General features: G+C 36.3%; 1 protein-coding gene across 1 annotated transcript in view; it reads left to right on the plus strand.

Annotated features, from left to right (window-relative positions):
• The window catches only part of F13A1 (coagulation factor XIII A chain), a 265734-nt gene extending 243361 nt beyond the window's left edge, over positions 1–22373 (plus strand). The window contains exons 13-14 of the mRNA XM_074202109.1: positions 5734–5870; positions 20563–22373. Of these exons, the coding sequence (XP_074058210.1) occupies positions 5734–5870; positions 20563–20710 (285 nt within the window). The 3' untranslated portion in view covers positions 20711–22373. The remainder of the gene's footprint in view (positions 1–5733; positions 5871–20562) is intronic.
• Positions 22374–25069: the final 2696 nt, after the last annotated feature.

Raw genomic sequence — 25069 nt, forward strand, 5'->3', positions numbered from 1 at the left:
TAGTTTAGAATATAAACCAATCAACACTGGTTTAATGATCAATTCTTTGATCAATTCAGTTCATTGATCAATCAATGTTGGTTAAGCATCTACTATGCTAGGCACTTTGCTTACTCCTAGAGATACAAAGAGAGGATAAAGATAGTCCTCGCCCTCAAGGAGCTTGCAATATAATGGGGGAGTCAACATGAAAACATGAATATATATATATATATATATGTATATATGTGTGTATATGTGTATACATATATATATATACATATACATAAAGCTGTATACAAGATGAATAGGAAATAATTAATGAAGAATAGGCAGTAGAATCAAAGGAGTTGGAGAAGGTTTCCTATAAAAGTGAAATTTTTAACTAGGATTTAAAAGAAACCAGGAAGTCAGTAATCAGAGTTGAGGGAGAAGAGAATTTCAAGCATGGAAGAGAGCCTGAGAGAATGGCCAGAGTAAAGACATGGAGGGCTCTTGGCAGCACTCAAGGCCACAGCCAGTGGCACCTTACCTGTAAGCAAAAGTCCAGGACTGTTAATGGAACTGGGGTGCCCAATGACAAAAGCACCATCAGATGCCCAGCAGGCATCCTACACTAATGGGTGCCAGGAGATTTCTCAGGTCAGTGTCAGCTAACAATTGGCACACAGATCCTGGACAGGAATACTTCAGGCAATAGTCATTTTTTTTTCCTGAAAAACAGAATTGTCAAAAGTTTTAGATGGAAGGAGCTTTAGTGATAATTAAGATAACAACCATCACCATAACTCTAATAATAATACCTAACATTTAAGCTAGCATTAGAGATTCAAGTTTGCAAAGCATTTATCTCATTTGATACACATACATACCACCATTGGTGTGTATATTTATACATATATCGGTGTAGTTGGTTTCCTTTTTGAGCCTATGAATTTTATTTTATACATATAAAAAATATACTGAGAAAGGCTCTACAGGTTTCACCAGACTACCAAAGGGGTTCATGAATTCTTTAAAAATTGTGTAGAATAGAAGATCAAATGGATTTAGTCACAAAGACCTGAGTTCAGATCTTGCCTCAGATACAGCTGGTGTGTACCTGGACAAGTCACTTTATGTCTCAGTTTCAATTTCCTCATCTGTAAAAAAAAGAAAAATTACATGATTAAAACTAGACTTGGAATTCTCCTACAATGCCTGTGCTGAGTCTTTAAGCTAAGGGAAATCTCTTTGTATTCTTGGGAAACCTAGAAGCAGCTGATTAAGCAGAAATAGAAGAATGGAGACCTAGGAAGACATATTAGGCAAGAGGCTAGTTTGTGTGAACATAGCAATTTTGGAACTAAAACACAGAACCAATGTTCTGGAACTTTTCATTCAAACTAATTGGAAAATAAAGTGTTGGGTTTTTTCTTTCCTTTATTTTTAGATTTTTTTGGTTTAATGAAAGCACCCATAGTATACCTAACACTAGCTAACCTAGCACTCTCACTAATTTTCACATCTATCTCTGTCCCTGCTCCCCAATCTCCCTCTCTTCTCTTCCTTTTCTTTTGTCTTGTTTTTCTCTTCTCTTCCCCTCTCCTCTTGTCTGTCTGTCTGTCTGTCTGTCTGTCCTCTCTCTCTCTCTCTCTCTCTCTCTCTCTCTCTCTCTCTAGTTTCTCTCTCTGTCTCTGCATCTGTCTCTGTCACTTTGTCTTTTTCTCTCTCTGTTTCTCTCTTTTATATCTGTCTTCCTGTTTCTATATCTCTCTATTCCTCTCTCCGTGTCTGTTTCTATCTCCTGTCTTTATCTCTCCATCTTTGTCTCTGAGCTATCCTCTATCTTTGCCTCTACTTACTTCCTTTTTCCACTCCTTTTCCCTTTTACTACTTCTTCCTTCTTCTCCATCTATACCATCTATGCTGCAATGTCATTACTTAGTTCCTTAAAGACTAAGTTAAACTGAGCTAAAGAGGTTGGATGCTCCCATCCAAAGGTTGATAGTCTTTGAAAAATGTTGAAATTTTCCATTTCCTTTCTTTTTAAATGTAGTTGCTTATAATAGATCATTCAATATTTTTGTAGACTCCTAGTAGCACACATTTGACATTGAAATGGATTTTAGAGGTCCTGTAGTACAGTTCCCATTAATTTCACATTTGGTGTATTTAAGTATGACACTGTAAATGTTAAGGTTTTAATGGTTTATGTTCACATCCAAATGTCTTTAAAGTCCTTTTTTATGTTTGGCTCCTCAGATTCACACTTATCACTAGTAGTAAATGATGTCTGATAGCTTTTTCTTCCATCTCCTTGCTCACTGCCCTCCCCACAAGAGGTAAATAGATGAAACAATGGAATCAGGAAGATATAAATCTGAATTCTGCCTTGAATAATTACCAGCTTTGGGCAAGTCACTTCTCTGACCTCAGGTTTTTCCCTCATTTATAAAATGTGGGAGAATGGACTCAATGACTTCTGAAGCTTTTATACCTTTTACCTCTAAAAATATGAACACTGGACTAAGTGTTAAGAGATGATTAGAGAAAGCATGGTTCTTCCCCCTTTTAAAACTTCCATATTAATAGATTCCACTGAATGTTGAAGTCTGTTTCCCCTTGGAAACAGTTCCTCTGCAAAGCACCCTCATATCCAGATGGATACCTGAGAAGTATAATTCACCAGCCATTTGGCAGGCTTTCCATTTCGTATACATCTGGTGAATCATGTATGGTTTTGTCCACAAAACTATTTACTATGGTAATAAACAACTCATCCTCTGAATGTATATCTGTAGAAACACTTAGGTCCTACTATTATAGAATGCATATTTCACTTCCATTTTTCCCCATCAAGAGAATGATAGAACAATATTCTTTAGAGAAAAAAAGTAGAAAGCCACTAGTGACTGAAGTATTCCCTGGATAGAAATTACATTAACTCAATGGATACAGTGCCATCTGATTCATTATAAAAGTCTTTCAAAAAAAGCATGGAAAAAATTACCTATAAGTAAGTAAGTTCCAAATCACTGTTCTCTGCCACATCTCAACAAGTTCAGGGCATTGTTTTTTTTTTTCCTGACATCAGTTTAATGAATGATAGCCCCCTTTATCTTAAATGAAAGAAAAATGTCATTATCATCAATTAATATATATTGAAATATCACAGGGTGCCTGGCAACATAGTCTGATGTATTACATAGGAATCTGTTTCTTTCTCTATCAAGTGGGGAAAAAGGTTGTTAGGAAGAGTTCATTTCTATTCTTTTGAGAATTTAGCTGAAGTTCAGCTCATGATCATTGACCTTACCTGGTAATAAATCAAGAAAGTAGTATAGAAAGCCATCCTTCTGTATTTTCTAGGAATAAATGTAACCTTTCTTGTATATAGATGCTAATATATTTGCTCTTTCACTATCCGAATATATGTGAAATCCATTATTATATTTTACCAGCAAGTAATTAGTTATAATCACAGGCTGAGGGAAAGGATAGAATATGGTAGGATGGGTAGTTAATTACTAGCTAGCTAGCTAGCTAGATAGATAGATAGATACACATACATATGCAAGTATATATATATATATGTATATACATATAGAGAGAGATTACAAATACATATATATAGCACAAATCTTGACTGATTTCAATCAAAATACAACTATTATATCTCTCTTCTCTCCTCCCCTTAATGACATAAATACTACATACAACTAAGGTCCCTCTTTTTTTCCTCAGAATATTTTTCTTCTGAGTTTTCACTTTCAGTTCCCCTTTAGGTAAAAGTGACTATACAGTAAAACATGTACCAAATGAAGGGAATTTTTAGAAAGATTTTTCTTTAGAAAAAGAAAAGAATTTTTAAGACATTTTCCATTGAAACGAAACACTGACCTAGTCCAACTGGCCAAATTAAATATCATAAACAAGAAGTCAATATATGAATATTGATGAATTATATTTAAGTTGGAAAAGTGAAAAAATTTAATGTAATTATAAAAATATTGGGAAAATGAGAGAACAGTAACTTCACAAATATGAAAATTGACACTGATTTCATTATACATGACCATTTGGAAGCATTAAAGAGACTACACTGATTTCTAAAGTAGGTACATATAAAAGACTTTTTCTCCACACAACCTTCATTGAATGAGCAAAGGGTTCCTTCATTTGAGATTTTTGGAGAGCAGGAATTCAGAAATACAAATAGCCTGATTGAGAATGACTTGCCTAATAGGAGAAACAAGTGCAAATAAATAGAGAGCTGTGAAACACCCCTTAGACAATAAGCTGAAAAATCAACATTTTTGCCCCAACTAGTCTGGCAATAATTTCATGTTCTCAGTGCTTCATAAATACAATTTATCGTGATATGTCTCTTTATTGTACCCATCCCACAGCTAAATCTAAAGCACAATATCTAAATGCTGTGTTTATACCTAAACTGATTTTTCTTCTATGATAAAAGAAGGGAAAACGATACATTTTCCAACCAAAGATGCTGAATTTGGTCTGACTTTTCACAATTAGTTTTTATTTCTAGGGTTAATTGGAACATCTCTTCACATAAAAGTCCTATTTGGATGCTTCTTTGTCATGGGGAGGTGAACCTGGGGTCCTTAAGCCTAAGAAAGTAAAGCTCAGATGGATTCTATCAGACTTGAAAGACTTCAGAGGTCCAAAAACAGACTGTACAACCCAGATATAGAATAAAACAGTGTGACTTTGTACCATTAGACTTTCTATGTAAGGTTAAAACAATCTACCAATACAGCTGAAGGAGAAGGCACCTAAAATAGTTGTTTTTGATCATAGAGTCCCAGCCAAAAACATAAATCCCATAGTTGCTGATTTAAAAATTTTTTCAAGAGCTCTGGTGACATTATCTCTTCAGACACTAAGTTCTAATTTCAAAAATAACAAAGAATTGTGATGAAGAAAAGGAATAAGGAAGGGGAGGGAAGGGGAGAGAAAGGAAGGGGAGGGGAGGGAGGGAAAGGAAGAGAACAGAAGGAGAGGGGAGGGGAGGGGAAGAGAAGGAAAGGAGTGTGGAGGGGAGGGAGGAGGAGGGAGAGAAGGGAGGAGATGGAGAGGAGGAGTGGGGCAGGGGAGGAGCAGAAGGGAGGAGCGGAGAGTTAAAAGCTTTAATGAGCTAAAATGTCATGATTCAAAATACAAAGACTTTTCACCCATTTTTGATTTCCATGATCCTTGTGGTCAAGTCAGCTGTGACATCCTCCTGTTCAGCCATGCTGATTTCAAGTGTCCTGGAATCTTCCCAGGCAGGTGCAAAGCCATGTGGAGACTGCCTTCCTCCTCTGGCATCTAGCACCTAGCCCAGCTTTGTTCTGACAAAGGAACTCTGAAATGCAGGCTACCTGGCAGGAAATCTGAGAATCTCCTTAGGAAAGGGGTTCAACTGATGACTCTCACCATTGAAACCTGACACCTCAATGAATGCATTTCTACCTCCTGCTGACAATGAACAGCCTGTGCCCTAGCAATTATCCCTAGTTCTAATTAGGTGTATGGGTTTTGTTGTTGTTGCTATTGTTTTGTTTTTTAGAAAAGGAGCACCCTTACTGAATGCTATTTTACTTTCTTCTTGATGTGCATCCCTCAAAGTGACAAATTATTCCCTCCTCCTTAAGATTCTTCTGATCAAAAGCAGGTGTCCCACATCTTTAAAATGAAAAAAAAGTCATTAAAGGAAATTTTGTTTGATACTGATAAGTAGTATTTTTTGTTCCCTTTGCTCCATAGGTTCGAGGACAAAAAGTAGTTGGCTCCGACATGGTTGTTACAGTAGAATTCACCAACCCACTGAAAGAAACACTGTACAATATCTGGATACACCTGGATGGTCCTGGAGTAATCAAACCAATCAGGAAAATGTTCCGGTAGGGATCACACTGATATCATTGGGGTAGCTTTCTCTGATATTCATTCTTTCCTTTTCTGTAGCATAGAAGATGAAAGGGGACACTCAATGGCCAGATTCTAAGGCCAGATCTGTCATTTATTACCTGGGTGACTTCCAATAAGTTTCTGTCCCCAGTTTCCTTTTCTATAAAATGATGGAAATGACTAGATAATTTTTAGATCCTATGAAATACCCCCACTAAGTGTACAAACTCCTTAATTGGCAGGGAGTAATGAAGAGAGGTAGGATAAGGAAGAAGGAAGGTAGAATGCTGATCTCAGAATCAGGAAGGTCTAGGTTTGGCTTCTGCCTCTGAGACATCTAGGCTCTGGACAAGTCATTTAATTTCTCCATGCCTCCAGACATCAATCAAAGTCAAAGAGCATGTTACATCTCAACTAGCTGATGAAGTTCTTTGGTGGGAACTTCTTAAACCAATGAAATCCCAAGTTGAGCCCCCTCAAAAAAAGTATAATTCAATAAAAGTATCATTGATTCCCTTCCCCAAATACTTTGCACCTCTGCAGGACCCAGTCCATCATCTTAATAGTGGAAATTCAAATTGTAAAGAACACTCTTAACAAAAATTTAAGAAGGAACCATTTCCCTTTATTGGCTATATTATAAATTCACTTCCAAAGAGAGGGGATAAATAAAAATAATAGAAAAAAACATTTATTGAGTACCTTACCTTCCTTAGGCCAGACCCTGGGCTAAGTGCTTTACAATTATTATTTCATTCAATCTCTGAAATAACCCTGGCAGACAGGTGCTATTATTATACTTATTTTACAGACAAAGAAACTGAGGCACACAGTCCCTTCTAAGCACACACATGAATTGTTTCTTGGATGGCATTTATGACTGTATTCCTGCATTGTCAACCTGCTTCCTTAACTGCCTCCAAGGAAATGCTGAGTACAGAGGTAAAGAATGAAGTTTAGAACAGTCCAATTTTGTCACGCTCAGCCATTTAAGAAATGCAGAAGTTTTCCCAGAGTCTGTGGAGGTCTAATGAAGCTGAGCCTCAGTCAGTCTTTGTGCCAAAGCTTATCTGATATGACTATCCAATCTCACTGTGTTGCTGACCCCAAATTCTTTCAGAATCACAGACATAAAAGTTGAGACTTCAGAGTTCACCTAGTCTGATCTTCCATCCATTGCTGAAATGCATTCCTCAACATCCCCGAAAAATAATCAGCTTCTATTTGAAGATTTTCAGTGACACAGAACTCATTCATTTCACAAAGCAGCTTGTTTCTTTTCTTTTTATAAAGAATGTTAATTGTTAAATTCTTCCTAAGAAGGAATCAAAATCTGTCTTAACCTGCAGGATGCTATGATAAGAAGATAGTATCTGGAGTTAGAAAATCTGAGTTTGAATCCCAATTCTGATACTGTGTAACTTTGAACATCTTAAACAACTAAGTGACACAGTGGATTAGGGCTATAGACTTGGCAGGAAGACCTGAGTTCAAATCTGCACTCAGAAATAAACTGTGATATTGGGCAAGTTATTTAAACTCCATTGTTATCATTTTCATGTAAAAGTAGTATAATAGTATAGCAATACTTATGTAAGAATTAAGGTAAACAAGTAAAAGTACATTGCAAAGACAAACTGAACTGAGATATTTGAGACATCCTGTATAAAGACTAGTTATTATCAGTCAGTTATTCAATAAGCATTCATTCAAAGTTTTTATTAAATGCCAGATAAACTATATGCTAAAGTCTATAGCTAGAAAAAAAGCAAAATATAGTCTGTCTTTTCACAATCTAATGGAGGAGACAACAAAGAGATGCATGCAAACAAGTTATATTCAGGATTTATAGGAAATGATTAATAGAAGGAAAGCACTAGAATTAAGAGGGATGGGAAAGACTTTTATTAGAAGATAAAAGTTGAAACTAAAGGACACAAGAGAAGCCAATATACTGAAGAGAGAGAGTTTTCTATAAATAGGGAAGAGTCTGAAAAAAATGCCTGGAGACAAGAGATGGAGGGTCTACTTTATGGAATAGCCAAGAGACCAGTGTCATTGGATTGAAGATTGAAACAAGTTGGTGGATACAGAAAGGTATAAGAAAACTGTAAATAGAGGAGGGAGCTAGGCTTTGAACACCAAGTAGAGAAATGTGTGTTTGATGCTAGAGAAAGGGATCTACTAGAGTTTATTGAAAAGAGAGGGTAATATGATTGGTCCTCTGCCTTAGAAAAATCACTTTATTGGCTGAATAGAGGATAGATTAGAGTTGAGAAGTCTTGAATCTGACAGAGCTACCAACAGGTTGTTAAAATTGTCTAGGTCTGAGGTGCTAAAGGCCTGTATGAGCAGGGTAACAGTATCAGAGGAGAGATGGGAGCTTATTAAAGAGATGTGAAAACATAAAATCAGCAGGAGCCTTGATAATAGATTGGATACGAAGGGGAAAAATGAGAGGGAAAAAAAAGTTTTAGGATTGCTCCAGGTTGCCAATTTGAGGCACTAGGAGGTTAGTATTATCATCTACAGTAATAAGAAAGGACAGTAGACAATAGGATTTAGGAGGAATTATGAGTTATGTTTTAGATATATTTAAATTTAAATGTTTACTGAACATCTAGTTTGAGATGTCTGAAAAGCAGTCAATGGTGCAAAACTGGAGGTCAGCAGAGAGGTTTGGTCAGGAGGGGGAGATATGAGAATAGTCAGCAAAGAGCTGCCAATTAAATCCATGGAAGCTGATAAGATCAACAAGTGCATTAATATAGAAGGAGAATAGAAAAAGATTTGAGAGACACCTACAGTTAGAGGGCATGGTCTGGATAAGGATCCAACAAAGCCTGGGGGGGGGTGTCTGTAAGTGGGACAAAAATCAGGAGAGAAGGTATCTCAAAAAACTAGAAAGAAGAGAGTATCGGGGCAGCTAGGTGGCCTAGTGGATAAAGCACCAGACTTGGAGTCAGGAGTACCTGGGTTCAAATCCGGTCTCAGACACCTAGCTGTGTAGCTTTGGGCAAGCCACTTAACCCAGTTTGCCTTGCAAAAAAAAACCTAAAAAAAGAGAGAGAGAGAGTATCAAGAGAGGGTGATCAATAGTGTTAAAGAGTGAAGAGAATGAAAATTGAGAAGTAATTAATTTTAACAGTTAATAGATCATTGGTAACTTTGGACAGAGCAGTTTCAGAGAAACAATAAGATCAGTAGCTTGACTGTAAGAAGTTAAGAAGAGAAAAAGTGGAGATGCCTATTACTATTGTTATTACTTCTGCCATTGTTATTATTAATTTACCTCAACAGACCTTCAGGGCAGCTACTGTGTACTCACTCATCCCTCCCTCTTGCTGTCTTCTTTTTTCTCAGATTTCCCCATCATTCTTCAAATACATGGTTTCCAGACCCCTTTCCATACAAGTCACTCTCCTCTGGACATGTCCAAGTTAGCCAATGCCCCATAACATTGATGCCTAGAACTGAAAAACAGTTCTCTAGTTGTGTGTTAGTATGCTTTCCAATTTTTTTTATCTCAAAAATATATTTAAAATGTCTTTAAGTTTAAATAATAGCTTAAAATAGCACTATATTTTGGGATATTCTATGTAATAACTGTAATTAATAGCTGGAATTTCTATATCATTTTATACTTGGAAAATTATTACAAGAAATATCTATTAGTCTTAAAACAACTGTGAACTGTAAGGAGTATTATTAATGGGATTTTTTTTTAACAATTTAGGAAACAATTGCAAAGAGATTGACTTGGCTTTTGGTTATATAATATTATGTACCAAGAGGCAGTACTTGAACACATTTTTTTAAGCTCCATGAGGGAAGAAACTGGTTTTTGCCTCTTTTTATATCCTCCCCAGAACCTAATACAGTGCTTAGAACATAGAAGACACTTAATAAATGATTGAATTGGGTTTTCAACTTCGAGTTCAATCAAAGTCATTAGATGTTGTGTTGTTGTTCCTTGTCCTTCATTTTCTAAGAGGGCCTATGACATCACAAAGTAAGGTGCTGTCCTGGGAGTGAATTAGGTTTAAGTGAGACAGTTACACAAAGTTGTCAGCCTCACTCTCCCTTCCATAGTCATTGAAGTCTGGTGGCAAGTTAGTAGTTCTCTACAAAGTGACTTTATAAGGGTTGGGGAGAGAGTTAAAAGACTCACCTAGTGCTGGAAACTCCCTTGAAACTTGTGATTGATAATTGTGGGAATTTGCTTAGCCTACTTTGTAGAAATCTTCCTCATCTGAGTTATCATGGTAACTATTCCTAGCCTCTTTCAGTCCTTATGTTTCACCATTTTAATACTAATATTCCTATTAATGTCATTCGTATCTCTCAAATGTCACAACCTCATGAGTTCCCTAGCCCATGTGACCTTGAGCAAGTAACTTAAGCTTTCTCAGTCATAGTTCCTTTCCTTGTAAAATAACAAATTTAGCCCATTAGAGATATCAACTGCTACATCCTAAAGTAAAACCAGAATCAGATCAAAATGTGATTGAGATTTATTTGTGATTTATTTAACAAAATGTGATTTTATTAATTATTTTAAATTTATTAACTTATAATATAATTAATATAATCAATATATTTTTTAATTATTTAATAAAATGTGATTTATTTAACAAAAAACATAAAAATACAATAGACCATGGATAATGTTAAACTGTTTTCTATGGCAACAAGCTGCCCACAAAAATCCTTATCTTTGGGTTAGTGGCCCCCATTTCTATTTGACTTTGACACCACTGGAATAGAGAAGTCCCTGCCAGTTCTCTCTATATTATGATACACAGTATCAGAGAGGAGAGCTTCATTTTGATGACTTTGGCACTTCTTCTTGATGCAATAAGTAGAAGGCAAAAACATGATTTTTTTTAAACTAGCAAGTAAAAAAATTTTAGCTATTGAGCACTAACTTATAAGTCACAGAAAAATGAATTAAATTAGAAATCATGTCCAGATAGAGAGGTAAGAACCGACCACCCTGCTTCAGGCAGAGAGAAGCTTCAATCATGCATTCTCACACTTCCCCACACTAATCAACTAACAGGATTGTCTCAGGCAAAAGCAAAAAACGCTTCTTCTTTTCTGGGTTTTTTTTCATACACCTCTCCTGTTGCTGAATCATTTTTCCCTTTTTCATCCACTATCCACCAAGCTTTTTGATCAAAACTCCCCATCCCTCTGGTCATTATTATAGTATCTAGAAAACAATCTATTCCCATGAGCCCTTCCCTGCCAGGCATCTGTTGTGTGGGCACAAGCCCACATATTTGTCTATGGGTGAAAAACAGCAGCAAATACAAAGGAAGTTAAGGTATAGGTTTACAGAAGAGGGGGGGGTGCCAGTCATTTGAAAACATGACTCCTGAATTAATTCTGTTCTAGCTTGTGAAGGTTCCCCATCACGAAGACTTGAGGCTTTAGTCTAGATGAGAACCTATAGGAGTTTAATTTTACTATAACCCCTATACTCTCCTTGAAAATCTATTATCTTCCTAGCAGGGAAGGCCAAGAGGAAGGACAAAGAGGGGAGGAGCTATATAGTGGCAAAATAAATGACTTGATCCATGCTCAGCTCCATCAAGAAATAGGTCCTTAATTGACAGGACAAATATGGAAGATAGTTCTTAGTTCATTAAAGTTTTTATAAAGAACTACATCTGTAAGATAAGTGATTCCAGATACATGATGCTTTGTGATTCAAGGTCAGTTAGAACTAGGTAAGAATAAGTCTTGACCAGTATCACATATTACCCAGCTCATTGAAACAATTGACTTTTGCAATGAAGGAGAAATACCCATATCAGCCTAATTTCCCTGGCTAGTCCAACTCAAATGTAGGAACAAGGGACTTTAGCTCTGTAGTTCTAGCCTGAAAATGACTGCCCTATTATACAGAAACTCAGGATCCCAAGCGATAGGGGAATCAGAAAGACCTGAGTTCAGATGGGCACATTTGAACAAACTAACACAACTGTTCCTACCACCATCTTCTCTTGTATCATGTTGACTTTTAACTTTTAAGTCACTACAATTTAGAGGGTAAAACCAACAGGTTATTTTCCATACTTAATTTTCTTTAACAGAAAGAAAGAAAGAAAGAAAGAAAGAAAGAAAGAAAGAAAGAAAGAAAGAAAGAAAGAAAGAAAGGAAGGAAGAAAGAAAGAAAGAAAGATTTCAATCAATGAGTCATTGAGAGGAAAATGCCCTGGCTCTTATTTTGGTTTTTCAGGTTAAATTTCCTGGGAAGATCAGAGGCTGAGCATTAGGCACATAGAGGACAAACCATAGGTAGTTGCAGTACATTGTAATAATAATCTTATTTGCCTGCATGTATTCAAGATGATAAATGGCTATTGGATGCTGATGGCTCAGCACATTACTTAGAATCATTTATCACAACATCTATTCCCAGGCAAATGAGATTATTCTGATGCTACTCCAGTGGAGGAGGGAATAATTGTCTTTCGTCACTTTTTATTCACAAATTGTGCTTTTATGTTCATTGTGTGCATACAATATATCTGTATCTAAGTGTATATAAATAAATATGGCACAAACATAACTCAGTATTTATGAACAATCAGTGCATTCACATTTGGGACAAGAGGACACTACACCTGTGAACTTTTCTATAGGGAGCACTCAGTAAGGAACCTCTTACCATTCATTTGGCAACTACTGTAGGATTTAGGAACTTTTCATCTAAGGGAGTTGTTCTGGGAGCTGCGAGAGAAATTGCTTTGCACAGTCACATGGCCAGTATTAGTCAGAAGTGGCATTTAAATCCAAGCAAGACTAGATCTCTATCTACTATATCACATATCCCTCCAGTAGATAGATGGATAGATAGATATTATATCTATCTATATATGTATACATATATATATATATATTAATGCAGGCATGGTTGACTAAATCAAAGAAGAAGACAGAGATGATTATGAGCCATTAAAATTAGCTAAAAATATAGGCAATGCTGGATGTGAAGCTAGAAAACTTAGGTTATGGTCTTGGTAGCTCAACCACGAACTCATTTATGTGACTGTCGAATTTGTGTTATCTCTCTGAGCCAGTTTTAGTAGAGATCAAAACAGCAACAGCAGAAGCAACTAACATTGATAGAGCTTCTTAATTTGCAGAGCATTTTCCAAATATTATGTCACTTTATCCTGACAACAATCTTGGGGAATAGGTGATATTTTTATTCCCCATTTCACAAATGAGCAAAATGAGACAATACAAATGACAAGTAAGTTTCTGAAGCAGGATTGAAACTCAAGTCGCATTGGAATCCTGTGTTTTAACTGTTGTGCCACCAAGGTGGTGGTGATGGTGGTGGTAATAGTAGTTGTAGTTGTTGTTTATTGTTTATTCATCTTTAAAATGAGGGGGTTCAATTGTTTTCCCTTTAATGTTCCTCCAAGTACTAATTGTATGACCATCTGTGCACTTGAAGCTTATTCATCTCTTTATGGTCTTAGTCTTTCCCTAAAAACTCCCAATTTAAATCCACCATCAAGATCCAGGCTTCCAGAAACTTAGTTTCCAAAGCTGCTAAGGATTACTCTAACAAGAATTCATCTCCTGGCCCATTCTTTTGACTTGAACTTGAAGTCAAATAATGACATCTAAATCTCAGATATATTTTGATTTTCCTACTTCAGATTAAGTGCTCTTTAATCCATAATGGGAGGGAAGAGGGGGGAGATGCTAAACTTTCTATAATTACAGACAGCTAACGATAGTGATAGGATAAAATTTCACTTTGGACACCAAACAATCTAGAATAACCATCTACACTGAGTAAAGAAACTTGCTAATTAAATCAACCAGATGTTATAGTAAAGCTGAAAATTTGTCCTAAAACATATTATGTCTATGTGGAACGCAATAGTTCAACATAGTTGGAATATATAGTTATGGGGGGGGGTGAAAGAAGCTGGAAAATAAGAAGGGGCCAGGTTAAAATAGCTTTAAAACCCAAAACAGAAGTTTGCATTTGAGGTTATTTAGTCCATTCGGTCCATTTGGTCCATTTAGTCAATTCTATAAAATAATCAATTTGCAAATAAATTTTGAGTTAAATTATGTTTCTGTCACTGTGCTATTTACTTAGCAATTCAGAATGACCAATCCTACCCCAGTGAGATAGTAAACAACGAGGAGGAAGGGAAAAAGCATTTAAGTGCCTGTTGGTATCGCAAGCATCATGATATGTAAGCATGATAATGCTTACAAGTATTATCTCATTTGATCCTCATAATAACATCATGAGGTAGGTACAATTATTATTTCCCCCATTTTACAATTGAAGAAACTGAGTTAGATAGAAGTTAAATGACTTGCCCTGGTCACAGAACTAGGAAGTATCAAAGGCTGAATTTGTACTCAGGTCTTCATGACTCCAGGCCAGACCCCTCTCACTGTGCTACCCAGTTACTATTTAACAGCAAAATTAATCATGGAAGCAACTGGTGCCTCAGTTCATAAAATACTCAGCCTAGAGTCAGGAAGATCTGAGTTAAAAATCTGACCTCAGACACTTATTGACTAAGTGACCTTGGGCAGGTCACTTGCCTCTGCCACAGTTCCTCATTTGTAACATGAGCTCTAGAAGGAAATGGCATGTTATTTTAGTACTTTTGTCAGCAAAACCCCATGGACAATATTGACATGTTATGGTCCATGGAGATATACAGTCAAATGTGACTGAATAATTCACATGATTAATTTTTTTAACTTTTCAACCAGGTATACAGCTTGATACAGATGCAGCACCCTGCAATATATTAATTGCATAATATAAATAAATATAATAAATATTATAACAAAAATTAAAAGTATTAATTGTATAATATAAACTCCTAATTTTGTTTTGGTTCAATAATTTGTTCTTTCTTGAGTGAATAGAGACAAATAAACCTCCTATTCTCATAACAGGTGCTTCTAATTATTAGCATAAACCATATGTTCAGTCAGGCAAGACTGTTTTGGAATATAAATGCATCCTAGAACATACAAGGTCAGTTTTTGCTCAGGATTATTCATAGCCCATGCACCAACATCTCCAATTTGTTATTAACTTTTAAGCAGCTAAAAATGCATTAAGCATTAGTCAGATCTTACATTCAACTCCCTGTACAATCAACAATTTCAGTAACAGTGAAGCAACTCAGAGCTTCAGTCAGATTTATGTTTGGTGTTATAACTTTTTTTAACTGCTTCTTTTGCCCCTCAGGTCACAATCAACCCAGGATGTCCATTCTGCTGAGCAGATCCTTTCTTTAGCTCTTCAGAAGTCAGCATCCACCTATCTGATGAAATTCATAGAATCATATCCTAGGCAGATGAATACAAAAACATGGGCTTATGAACATAATAGTGTTTGGTGCTCTAAAACTGAGTCTGGGAAAGGGCATGTAAAGACAAAGGCAAAATGGAATTTTTTTGAAGTAGGAAGGAAAAAGATGAAGTATTCTGGATCCTACATTAGCTAGGCCAGTCCAGTAATGCAGGTTTAGGGGTTAAAGTAGTAATAAAACCAACTTTACTCATCAAGGGAAATGAAAAGAATATCAGATGTCATTCTCATCTGTATCAACAGTCACCATGGAAACCAATCAAGTAAGTTAGGACTATAGAAAGGCTTTTTCTTACTTGTGGTAGGAGTTCATGTACAGCTCCATCTCTAGTTCCCAACTGCCTGGGTGTTCGTTGCCTCCAAGGGCAAGGAAATCAAACTGCCCCCTTCAGTGTCTGACCTAGTCCAGAGGCTGCCACACCTAATATGCCAGGGATTGAGAATGACTGCCAAGGGAAAGGGAGAAGATGAGAAAGAGACTACAGCTAACTATCTTGGGAATGCCACACTCCACTCCTCGGCAATTGCCTTGAAACATCCCCACTCCTACCTCTGGTCTAGGAACATAGGAAAGGGAGCTCCTGCCATGGAGAATGGGAGGAAATGAAGGAAAGAAAAAGATCAAAGAAAGGAAAGGATCACTGTTTAGAGTAGAAGGACTATGGAGAGAAGGCAAAACTTCTCAACTGCTTCACTAACCAGCATCCATAACTCAGGAATAGCAGTATATGATTTTGTAGAATTATAATATGACAGAATTATTAGTTATAAAAGAAATCAAAGAGATTTCTCGTCAACTCTCTCCTTTTACTCATGATAAAAGACTTCAAGTGTAATCTGAGATCCAGAATGCTGCTAAGTCCTGAGCCTAGGGTTATGGCCAAGGGATAAAAGCCCTGGATTCAAGTTTCTGCTCCATTCTACAGATAAGCTGTCAAATTACTTAAATCTTTGTCATGTTTGCTACTCATGTGACCTTAGTCAGTCAGTGATGGGGCAGGCAATCAGACAACAAGAGCGCTAGTAATGATGGACAGCCAGTGAAGACACAGAGATGGGAGAGTATTGTCTATGTGGAATGCAATAGTTCAACATAGTTGGAATATATAGTTATGGGGGGGGGGGGTGAAAGAAGCTGGAAAATAAGAAGGGATGGTTAAAATAGCTTTAAAACCCAAAACAGAAGTTTGCATTTGAGGTTACAAGTCATTTAGCCTCCATGATCTTAAGTTTTCTCATCTAAAAGATGACTTTTAAGACCCTTTTCAGTTCTAGACCTATACTTGAAGACCTAATGAAACAATTATGCAAAATCCTATACAAACATGAAGTAAAATTAGGAATATGTCCTTGTGTCATCCAATAGAGATCAGACCTCATGGAACCAAAAACATTGGCATAATAGAGGCATGGGCTTGTAAAGTTGGAGTGAATAGAAACATACACATAAACAACCTTGATTTCATTAGCCTTTGAATGTTAACCTTTAGATAAGTCTCTAATCAGAAATAATCTAGAGGCTTGTAACTTGAGAGTTATTAACTGGAATTTGCAATGAACTCTTTTACTTTAATTCCTTTATTTAACAAATAATCATTTATTCAACACATTTTTAATGATCACCTACTGTATACATCTGTGATAATTTCTGGGGGAGATATAAAGCTGTGTCCTATTCAAATTTTCTATCTTCCCCAGTCCCTGACCTCATGGTTTATAAAAGTTAGAAGTAATAGTAGTAGTAGAAGTAATAGCTAGTAATGAGTAGTAGTAGCAAATAGTAATAGTAGTATCAACAGTAATTTTAACTACTAGTAGGAATAGTTAGTAATAGTGATAGAAGTGATAGTAAGTAGTAGTAGTAATAGTAGTAGTAGTAGTAAATAGTAGCAGCAAATAGTAATATTAGTAGCAACAGTGGTATTAAGTATACTAGTAGTAGTTTGTCATAGTGGTAGTTATAATAGTAAGTAGTAGTTAGTAGTAGTAATAATAGTAAATAAACAATCATATTAAGTAATAGTTAAGGTAATATAGTTAAAGCAAATCATAAGAGACTTAATGATGTTGAACTGCTTATATTGCTGCATGGGAAGATATCCATATGAACTTTCCCATTTATAATGGCAGTTAGAAGGAACATATATAGACAAGGCACAGGTGGCAAGTTGATGATGAAGAGATAATATATTAAAAAGATGGAATTAATAGGTGAGAGAAGACTGTAGTGAATGAAAGGGAAAGGAGAAGGTAGAATGGGGTAAGTTATTTCATATAAAAGAGGCAAGCAAAAGTTTTGTCAGTGGAGTGGAAGAGGTGGGAGGTTAGGGGGAGTGAGTGAGCCTTGCTCTTATCAGAATTATCTCAAGGCTTACACACTTAATTGGGTATAGAAATCTATCTTACCCTAGAGGAAAGTAGCAGATAAAGGAGAAAGTGGGTGGGGAGGTGATAGAAGGGAAGGAATATTGTGAGAGGGGATAGTCAAATGAAAAATACTTTTGAGAAGGACAGCTTGAAAGGAGAGAGGAAATAGAATAAATGGGGATGGAGGGAACAAGATAGAGGGAAATACAGTTAGCAATAGTAACTGTGGGGAAAAAAGTATTGAAAAAGTTTCTTTGATAAAGACCTCATTTCTCAAACATATAGTACTGGATCAAATTTATAAAAAGTAAGAGCCATTCTCCAATTCATCAATGATCAAAAGATATGAACAGTTTTCAGATGAGGTTATCAATGCTTTCAATTTAAGCAAGTTTGTTTAAATGTCCTAACTCACTATTGATAGGAAAATTACAGGTTGGAACAATTCTAAGGTACTGCCTTACACCTATTGGCTTGGCTCATAGCACAGAAAGAGAAAATGATAAACCTTGGAAAGGATGTAGGAAAAATGAGTGTACTGTTGGAGGAGCTATAAATGATTCAATTCTGTAATTTGAAACTATGCTCAAAGGACTATAAAACCATACATACCCTTTGACCTAGCAATGCTCCTACTAGGTCTATATTTCAGAAGAGATGAAAATTAGGATGGATAAAGACTTCTATGTATACAGATATTTATAACAGCTCTTTTCTGGTGGCAAGGAACTGGAGGTTGAAGGAATGTTCATTGATTATGGCTAAAAAAATTGTGATATGTGATTAACATGAAATGTTATTCTGTTATAAGAAATGATGAACAGCATGCTCTCAGTAAAAAAAACATAAATGAGCAGATGCAATGAGAAATATGCAAAGTAACAATCAATTATGAATGACTTATGATTTCTCTCAGCAATGATGTGATCCAAGAGGAATCTGAAGGATTTATGATAAAGAATATTATCAGCCTCCACTGATGGTGGCTGAATACAGATTGAAGCCTACTTTTTAAAATTTTATTATTCTTGAGGTTTCTCTTGGGGGGGATTGTGGCAATATTTTTTCATTTTTAACCTTTTAACCTATATCAAAAGCTTTCTTTCTCTATGAAGCAGGAGGAAGGAAGAGAAATCAGATCTCAAGGTTTTAAAAATGAACATTTAAGCTTGTTTTTATAGGTAACCAGGGGAAAAAAATAAAATAAAAATTTAAAAAGTAGTAGAGTAGTAATAGTATGTTTAATATAACTAGTAATAAGTAATAGTTAATAGTAAAATAAATAATAAGTAGTAAATAGTAGAAAAATGCAAATAGAAAGTATAGTAGAACATAGAAATAGTAGAAACAACAGTTGTATTAAGAACTAGTAGGGTGGCTAGGTGGCGCAGTGGATAAAGCACCAGCCCTGGAGTCAGGAGTACCTGAGTTCAAATCTGGTGTCAGACACTTAATAATTATCTAGCTGTGTGGCCTTGGGCAAGCCACTTAACCCTGTTTGCCTTACAAAAAACCTAAAAAAAAAAAACTAGTAGTAGTGGTGGCATTTAGGTGGTGCAATAGATAGAACACTGGCCCAGGGGTCAGGAGGACCTGAGTTCAAATGTGACCTCAAACACTTAATAATTGCCTACTTGTGTGACCTTGGGCAAGTCACTTAACTCCTATTGCCTTAAATAAATAAAAATTAAAATAAAAAAGAACTAGTAGTAGTGGTAGTGGTTAGTAATAATAGTGGTAGTAAATAGTAATAATAGTAATACTTATAGTAGTAATAAGTAGTAAATAGTAATAATAGGGGTTAGTAGTAGTAGTAAGTAATGGCAAGTAGTTGTAAGTAGTAAATAGTAGTAGGGACAATAATTAGTAAAATTAGTAATAAGTACTAGTAAGTAGAGTTAGTAATAGTAAGTGATAATATGTAGTAATAGTAAGCAGTAATAAGTAGTAAGCAGTAGTAGTAATAGTTATTCTTTTAGTAATTCTTATTTATATAGAATGTTATATTGACAAAGATCTTTCTTCCCCTTTAATGGGGGAATAAAAGGTAAGGATTATTATTCCCTTTTTACAGATGAGAAAATTGAGTGATCTGTCTGTGGTCATACAGCTAATAGGCAATTTCAGTGTGATTTGTGTCGGATCTTGTGGCTCTAAGTCTAACATGGTGTACAGTAATCCATGATAATTGCATTATACAGTCCAGTAATGGTGAAGATTTCCCATAGAAGGTTTGAGGGGGAAGAGCATTAATCATGGATTTAATGAGAGAGGTAGCATTTGAGTTCAGCTTCTAAAGACTGGTTAGGAATTCACTAGGAAAAGAGAAGGGAAGACCTTTCAGACTTAAGAAATGGTTATCAGCAAAAGCATGCATCTAGGAGGGCACATAGTATATTCAGGGAATGGATAGTAAATCAGAGTAGATTACCAAAGAAACTTGCATTAGAGAAGACTACTGTGACTTGTCCAACCTAGAGTAAAAAATAAGAGATGAGGACAAACATCATGTCATTCAACCTAGTTCGGCTATAATTCTTCACAGAGCCTAGTGTAGAACATTCCACAGAACAAATGAGCAGGATATCATAGCGGATTGTACCATGGTCCAAAGGAAAGCATTTTTCCATTTAAAGTCAGAGGACCTAGGTTCAAATTCTAACTCTGCCATTTGTTATTTGTATGACTCTGGGAAAATCAAAGTTTCTGAGCCTCAATCTCCTCACCTCACTCGACTCTCCTAGCTCCAAATTTGTGTGATCCTATGTCACTGTCTCCACATCTAGATTTTCCCATGTGCAATTTGAGATGCATGTTCCTTCAAGAAACCAAGATTAATGATCCACATAGTTCTTCCTACTCCCTGACAGGAATCAGAAACTGCCTGAATGAAAAGTAAAACTTTTTTTTTGTTTTTTCTTTCCTTTTCATCCTTTCAGTGAACTTCTGCCCAATTCTACCTTGACGTGGGAAGAAGTGTTTCGCCCCTGGGTCTCTGGTTCACGAAAACTGATGGCTACCCTGAACTGTGAAGCCTTGAGACATGTGTATGGAGAGATTAATCTAGAGATTCAAAGGAGGCTATAGGTGGAAACCTGCAAGAGAGAAGGCAGAAACAGTTAAGAAATACTGATGCAAAGATAGGTCAGCTCTTATTTTATCTTAGGTGCTAGCTCATTAGCTCATTACACATTCCAGAAGTAAAGGTCGAGAAGGAAAAGGGCCGATATGTGTTCAATACCTATAGAGAAGCTCTCTACTACACTTTTCTAAAATTTGCCTCCTCAGTCTAGAGGTGCAGGCAGACCGACTAGAGAGATCTTGAATAATTACAATTTCTAAATTGTTCTGAGCTTTCACTTTAATTAAGCTCTAATTAAGCTCTAATAGCTCATCAAACTAAAAGTTATCATTTATCATGGCAAACAGCTTAGACTCCATTAATCAGAGGGATTTTCTAATCCAAGTAATTTGCCTGTGACCTGATTTGATATCAGATAAGAGTTCCATTGCTCAGGGAAGTAAATCTATAAAGATCCTCCAAAAAGACCCCCCCTCAGACACACCTTGATCCAAGTTCTTTCTTTTTGTGTTTTCTGCCCATGAATGTTTCTTACCACAACCCCTCCTACAGGTCACAGAAGAATTCTCTCTGTGGGTTATATGAGAAGGGCTCCCAAAAAGTCTCTAGCACCTACAGCAGAGGGATGGCTTGCCAAATTTCACAGATTTACTGTGTGAAAAGATGTGGCCCAGTCTTAACAAATTCCATTTATGAGAAATGTAAACACCTAAGAGATGAGGAAGCAAGGATACCACTCAGTCCTTTTAAAACAAGACAGCTTTATGGTACATTTGATAGGAGTTATCAGGCCATGGTCTCATGCACAGGAGCCTTTTAGCATTAGAGTTAATGAGATATGACTATAAAGTACTAAGACAGAACTGTGTAGTGTGTGGAATCTGTCTCGCTATTTTAAATCCACACTTTGTCCATATCTCCTGAATCATTCACCTCCCCAGAAATTCAAGCCCTAGAAATATGTCCTTAGAGATATGGCAATCCTGTGAAGAGAGGGGTGAGTTGATTATCGACTGAGCATAGATTAAGAAGGACTGATTCCTACTAAATCTTTCTAGACATTTGTATTTTTCATGTAATGATCTCAGCAAGTAATGGAGATACTGAAAACTTTTATTTACTCAGTCTTGCAAATGGCCATTAACTCTGGATGCTTTCTGATAAATGATAACGAATGTTGCATTCATTTTATTCCCTGAGAGGAATGGTACAATTGAACCAGTGCTTATTTGCAATGCTGGTTTATGTTAAAAGTCTACCAAAATGCTGCAGAGAATAGTTTAGATCAGTAAACTGTGATTCTTGGCAAAGCTGCAGGATAGAGAAATGGGGTAGATGACATAAATGACAGGATTGCATACTCTGGTGCACGTGGCCACCACTGGTGGAAAATTGGGTCTTGGATGCCCTTCCCACCTAGACAAAAGTCCTACAAGATCATTAATTAATCAGTGCTAAGGGTTTTTTGAATTTTCTTGAGCAGACTCAAGAGCTTCTGCTGAATCTTTTGATAACTAAATTTCTACAAGTTTTTGCTATACTATAAACCAGCTTGACTTTGTACTCTCTTATTCATTTGCATGTTCTAATTAACCAGAATGTAATGGAAACTTAAAATAAATTTCATTTAATTACAGTTGCATACAGCACAAGGACTTCTCATTTTATTTCAGGTCCGGCAGATCACTCCTGTCTTAGTCATAGAAGTCTGTCTGAATACAGTGAATGCTAATTATTTTAGTGTTAAGAGTCAAAACCTAAGTTTGCTTCCTGGCTCTACTCCTATGTGACTAAGGACCTGCCACAGCATCTTTCTGTGCCTCACTTTCTCCATTTGTTAAAAGAGAGGATTGAACTAGATAATCTTTGAGGTCTCATCAGCATTTAAAAGCCTCCTTGGGGTGTGGGAGGTGAACAGGGAATCTGGAGAGAAACCTCTTTCCCTCTTCAAGCACATCATAAAACATTAAGACCCCAACAATTTCATTTATTAAAAGAAGACCACATGTTAAGGACAAGATACAACAACACACATCAGAATTAATAGAGGAGGGTGACTAGGTGGTACAGTGGATAGGGCACCAGCCCTGGAGTCAGGAGTACCTGAGTTCAAATCTGGCCTCAGATACTTAATAATTACCTAACTGTGTGGCCTTGGGCAAGCCACTTAACCCTATCTGCCTTGCAAATTCCTAAAAAAAAAAATTACAGAGGGGCACAACAGAAATTTCTCAAAAGTGAGCTAATGAACTGGTAAACCACTGCCAATAATGAAACCAGCAAAATGAACATTAGCAAAAGTCCAAGGTAATTTGCTGGCAGCAGCTTGATGCCATTGACCAAAGTTATAACTAGGATAGGGCCAAAGAGGACTTTCTCCTAAAGTTCCAAATTCAGAAGAAATTAGTGACATAGAAGCAATAGACTCCACACATAATAGAAATAATTGAGCTTAAAGGCCAGTTGACAAAAATAATTAAAATGGGAAATTATTAAATTGGGATGAGTTCTTTCCCTCATGCCACCCTGCTCTTCCCATCCCCTCAGTTGAAGCCTGGATAAGACCTTTATTAGGAAGGCCAAGGTCATCCATGGAAGTATACCGTATATCATAAATATTCATGAACTCGATTTGTTGAAGAGGGGAAGCAATATGGTCTAGAGGACAGAGAAGAGGCATTCAAATCAGGAAAATTTGACTCCAAGGCCTGCCCCTGCCTTTGAAACATACCTACATACAGAATCTTTAGTGTTCTAGGCAATCCTCTATGGACGGTACCAGCCTGCACTGGTAGAGGGTCAAGGAAGTTCCAGTGAAGTGCAGGTTGGGTCCTAATCCCTTGATGGAAAAATGAGATTTACTCTTCATCCACTAACTTTTGCATTGACTTTTGTTCCCTACATTCCTGTGCATTATCAAAGTTTTACAGAAACTCCCATCCAAATGTTTCTTTTAAAATGGAGTGACAAAATATAGCCCTGCAGGCCAAATGCAGCCTGCTGTCTATTTTTGTATGGCCCCAGGGCCAGTGGTTTGTCAATCAGTGTTTTAAATACCTGGCAGAGGATAAAGGGAGCAGAGTGTGTTGACTTGAGTCCACTAAATTCCCCCCAACACTAATAAGAGAGTAATAACATTTCAGGAAAAAGAATACAGAAAATCCAGAGTTGTCTTTCTTTGTTATTCTCTACTCCAACCCCAAAGAGCTAACACTTGACCTTGGCAGTTAACAAGTATTTGTACCAAAACACAAAGACTAGTAGGCATTTCCTATTTTATTCTTTGCCATTTTCAACTCTATATTGCTGATAATGTTATATTAGGACAAATAGCATGTTTTGGTTGTAATGTAACATATCACTGGAAGAGGAACCCACAACTCTCACTTCACAAATGCATTGGAGCTTTGGAAGACAAATGGAAACAACAGCTTAAAACTTTAGAAAGCAAAATTCTTTTAAAGGTCTCCAGATTTCCTAGTTACTATATTGGATATTTTAAGGACAGCCATCATGCACATTTTTTATCATCAACTAGTCAAAAGCATCCAGAATAGAACTGAAAGCAAAGAAAACACAGTCCCTGAAAAAGTAAAGGAGATCCTATCCCCTCTCCATCAGGCAGCCAGAAATGACTGGTATGTCGATCCCAATTTTGTCTTCTTGTCTTCTACATTTATATATTAGACACAGAACACCGAGCTCATACATTGTTCCCCTATCTTGGTCATAACCAGGAGTTCAATATTTATGGCTCCTATAAAGAAATCTGCCTTATATGTGGATCGTTAAGAAAGAATGTTTGATATTTTCAGTAATAGCACAATTAACTCTATTGAGTGCACAGTACTAAAAACCCCATACAGATCAACAAAATGTTATTGACTCAAAGTGAAAAATAAGAAGAATTCAATAAAACTTTCTGAGAAAAAAACAACAATTGACCTTATATCTTTCCTAGCAAAATGAAACAAACAATGGAGGCTATTAGCTAAGTAATTTGAACTGAAAGTCCTGGTTTTGAATTTCCTATAAATAGAGATCTTATATGTACACATCCTTGCCTCTGTCTAGTTACTATACTCGTATCATCTACCACATGAAGGATGAATTATTTCATAGAAAATCCTCATTGTAAAAATTTCTTCCAGCAATAAAGTTCTAAGCCTATTTATAATTTAGTAGTGAATTACTACACTAGATAATTTCCTGAAGCTCAGAGAAATTAAAAATCACCTCATATGCTATTGTGCCATAAGAAATGACAAAGAGAATGCTTTCAGAAAAACTTCAAAAGACCTATAAGAACTGATGCGAAGTGAAATGAGCAGAACATTATAAGCAATAACAGCAATACTGTACAG

The sequence above is a fragment of the Macrotis lagotis genome, chromosome X (assembly GCF_037893015.1).
Source record: "Macrotis lagotis isolate mMagLag1 chromosome X, bilby.v1.9.chrom.fasta, whole genome shotgun sequence".
In the NCBI taxonomy this organism is placed as follows: Eukaryota; Metazoa; Chordata; class Mammalia; order Peramelemorphia; family Peramelidae; genus Macrotis; species Macrotis lagotis.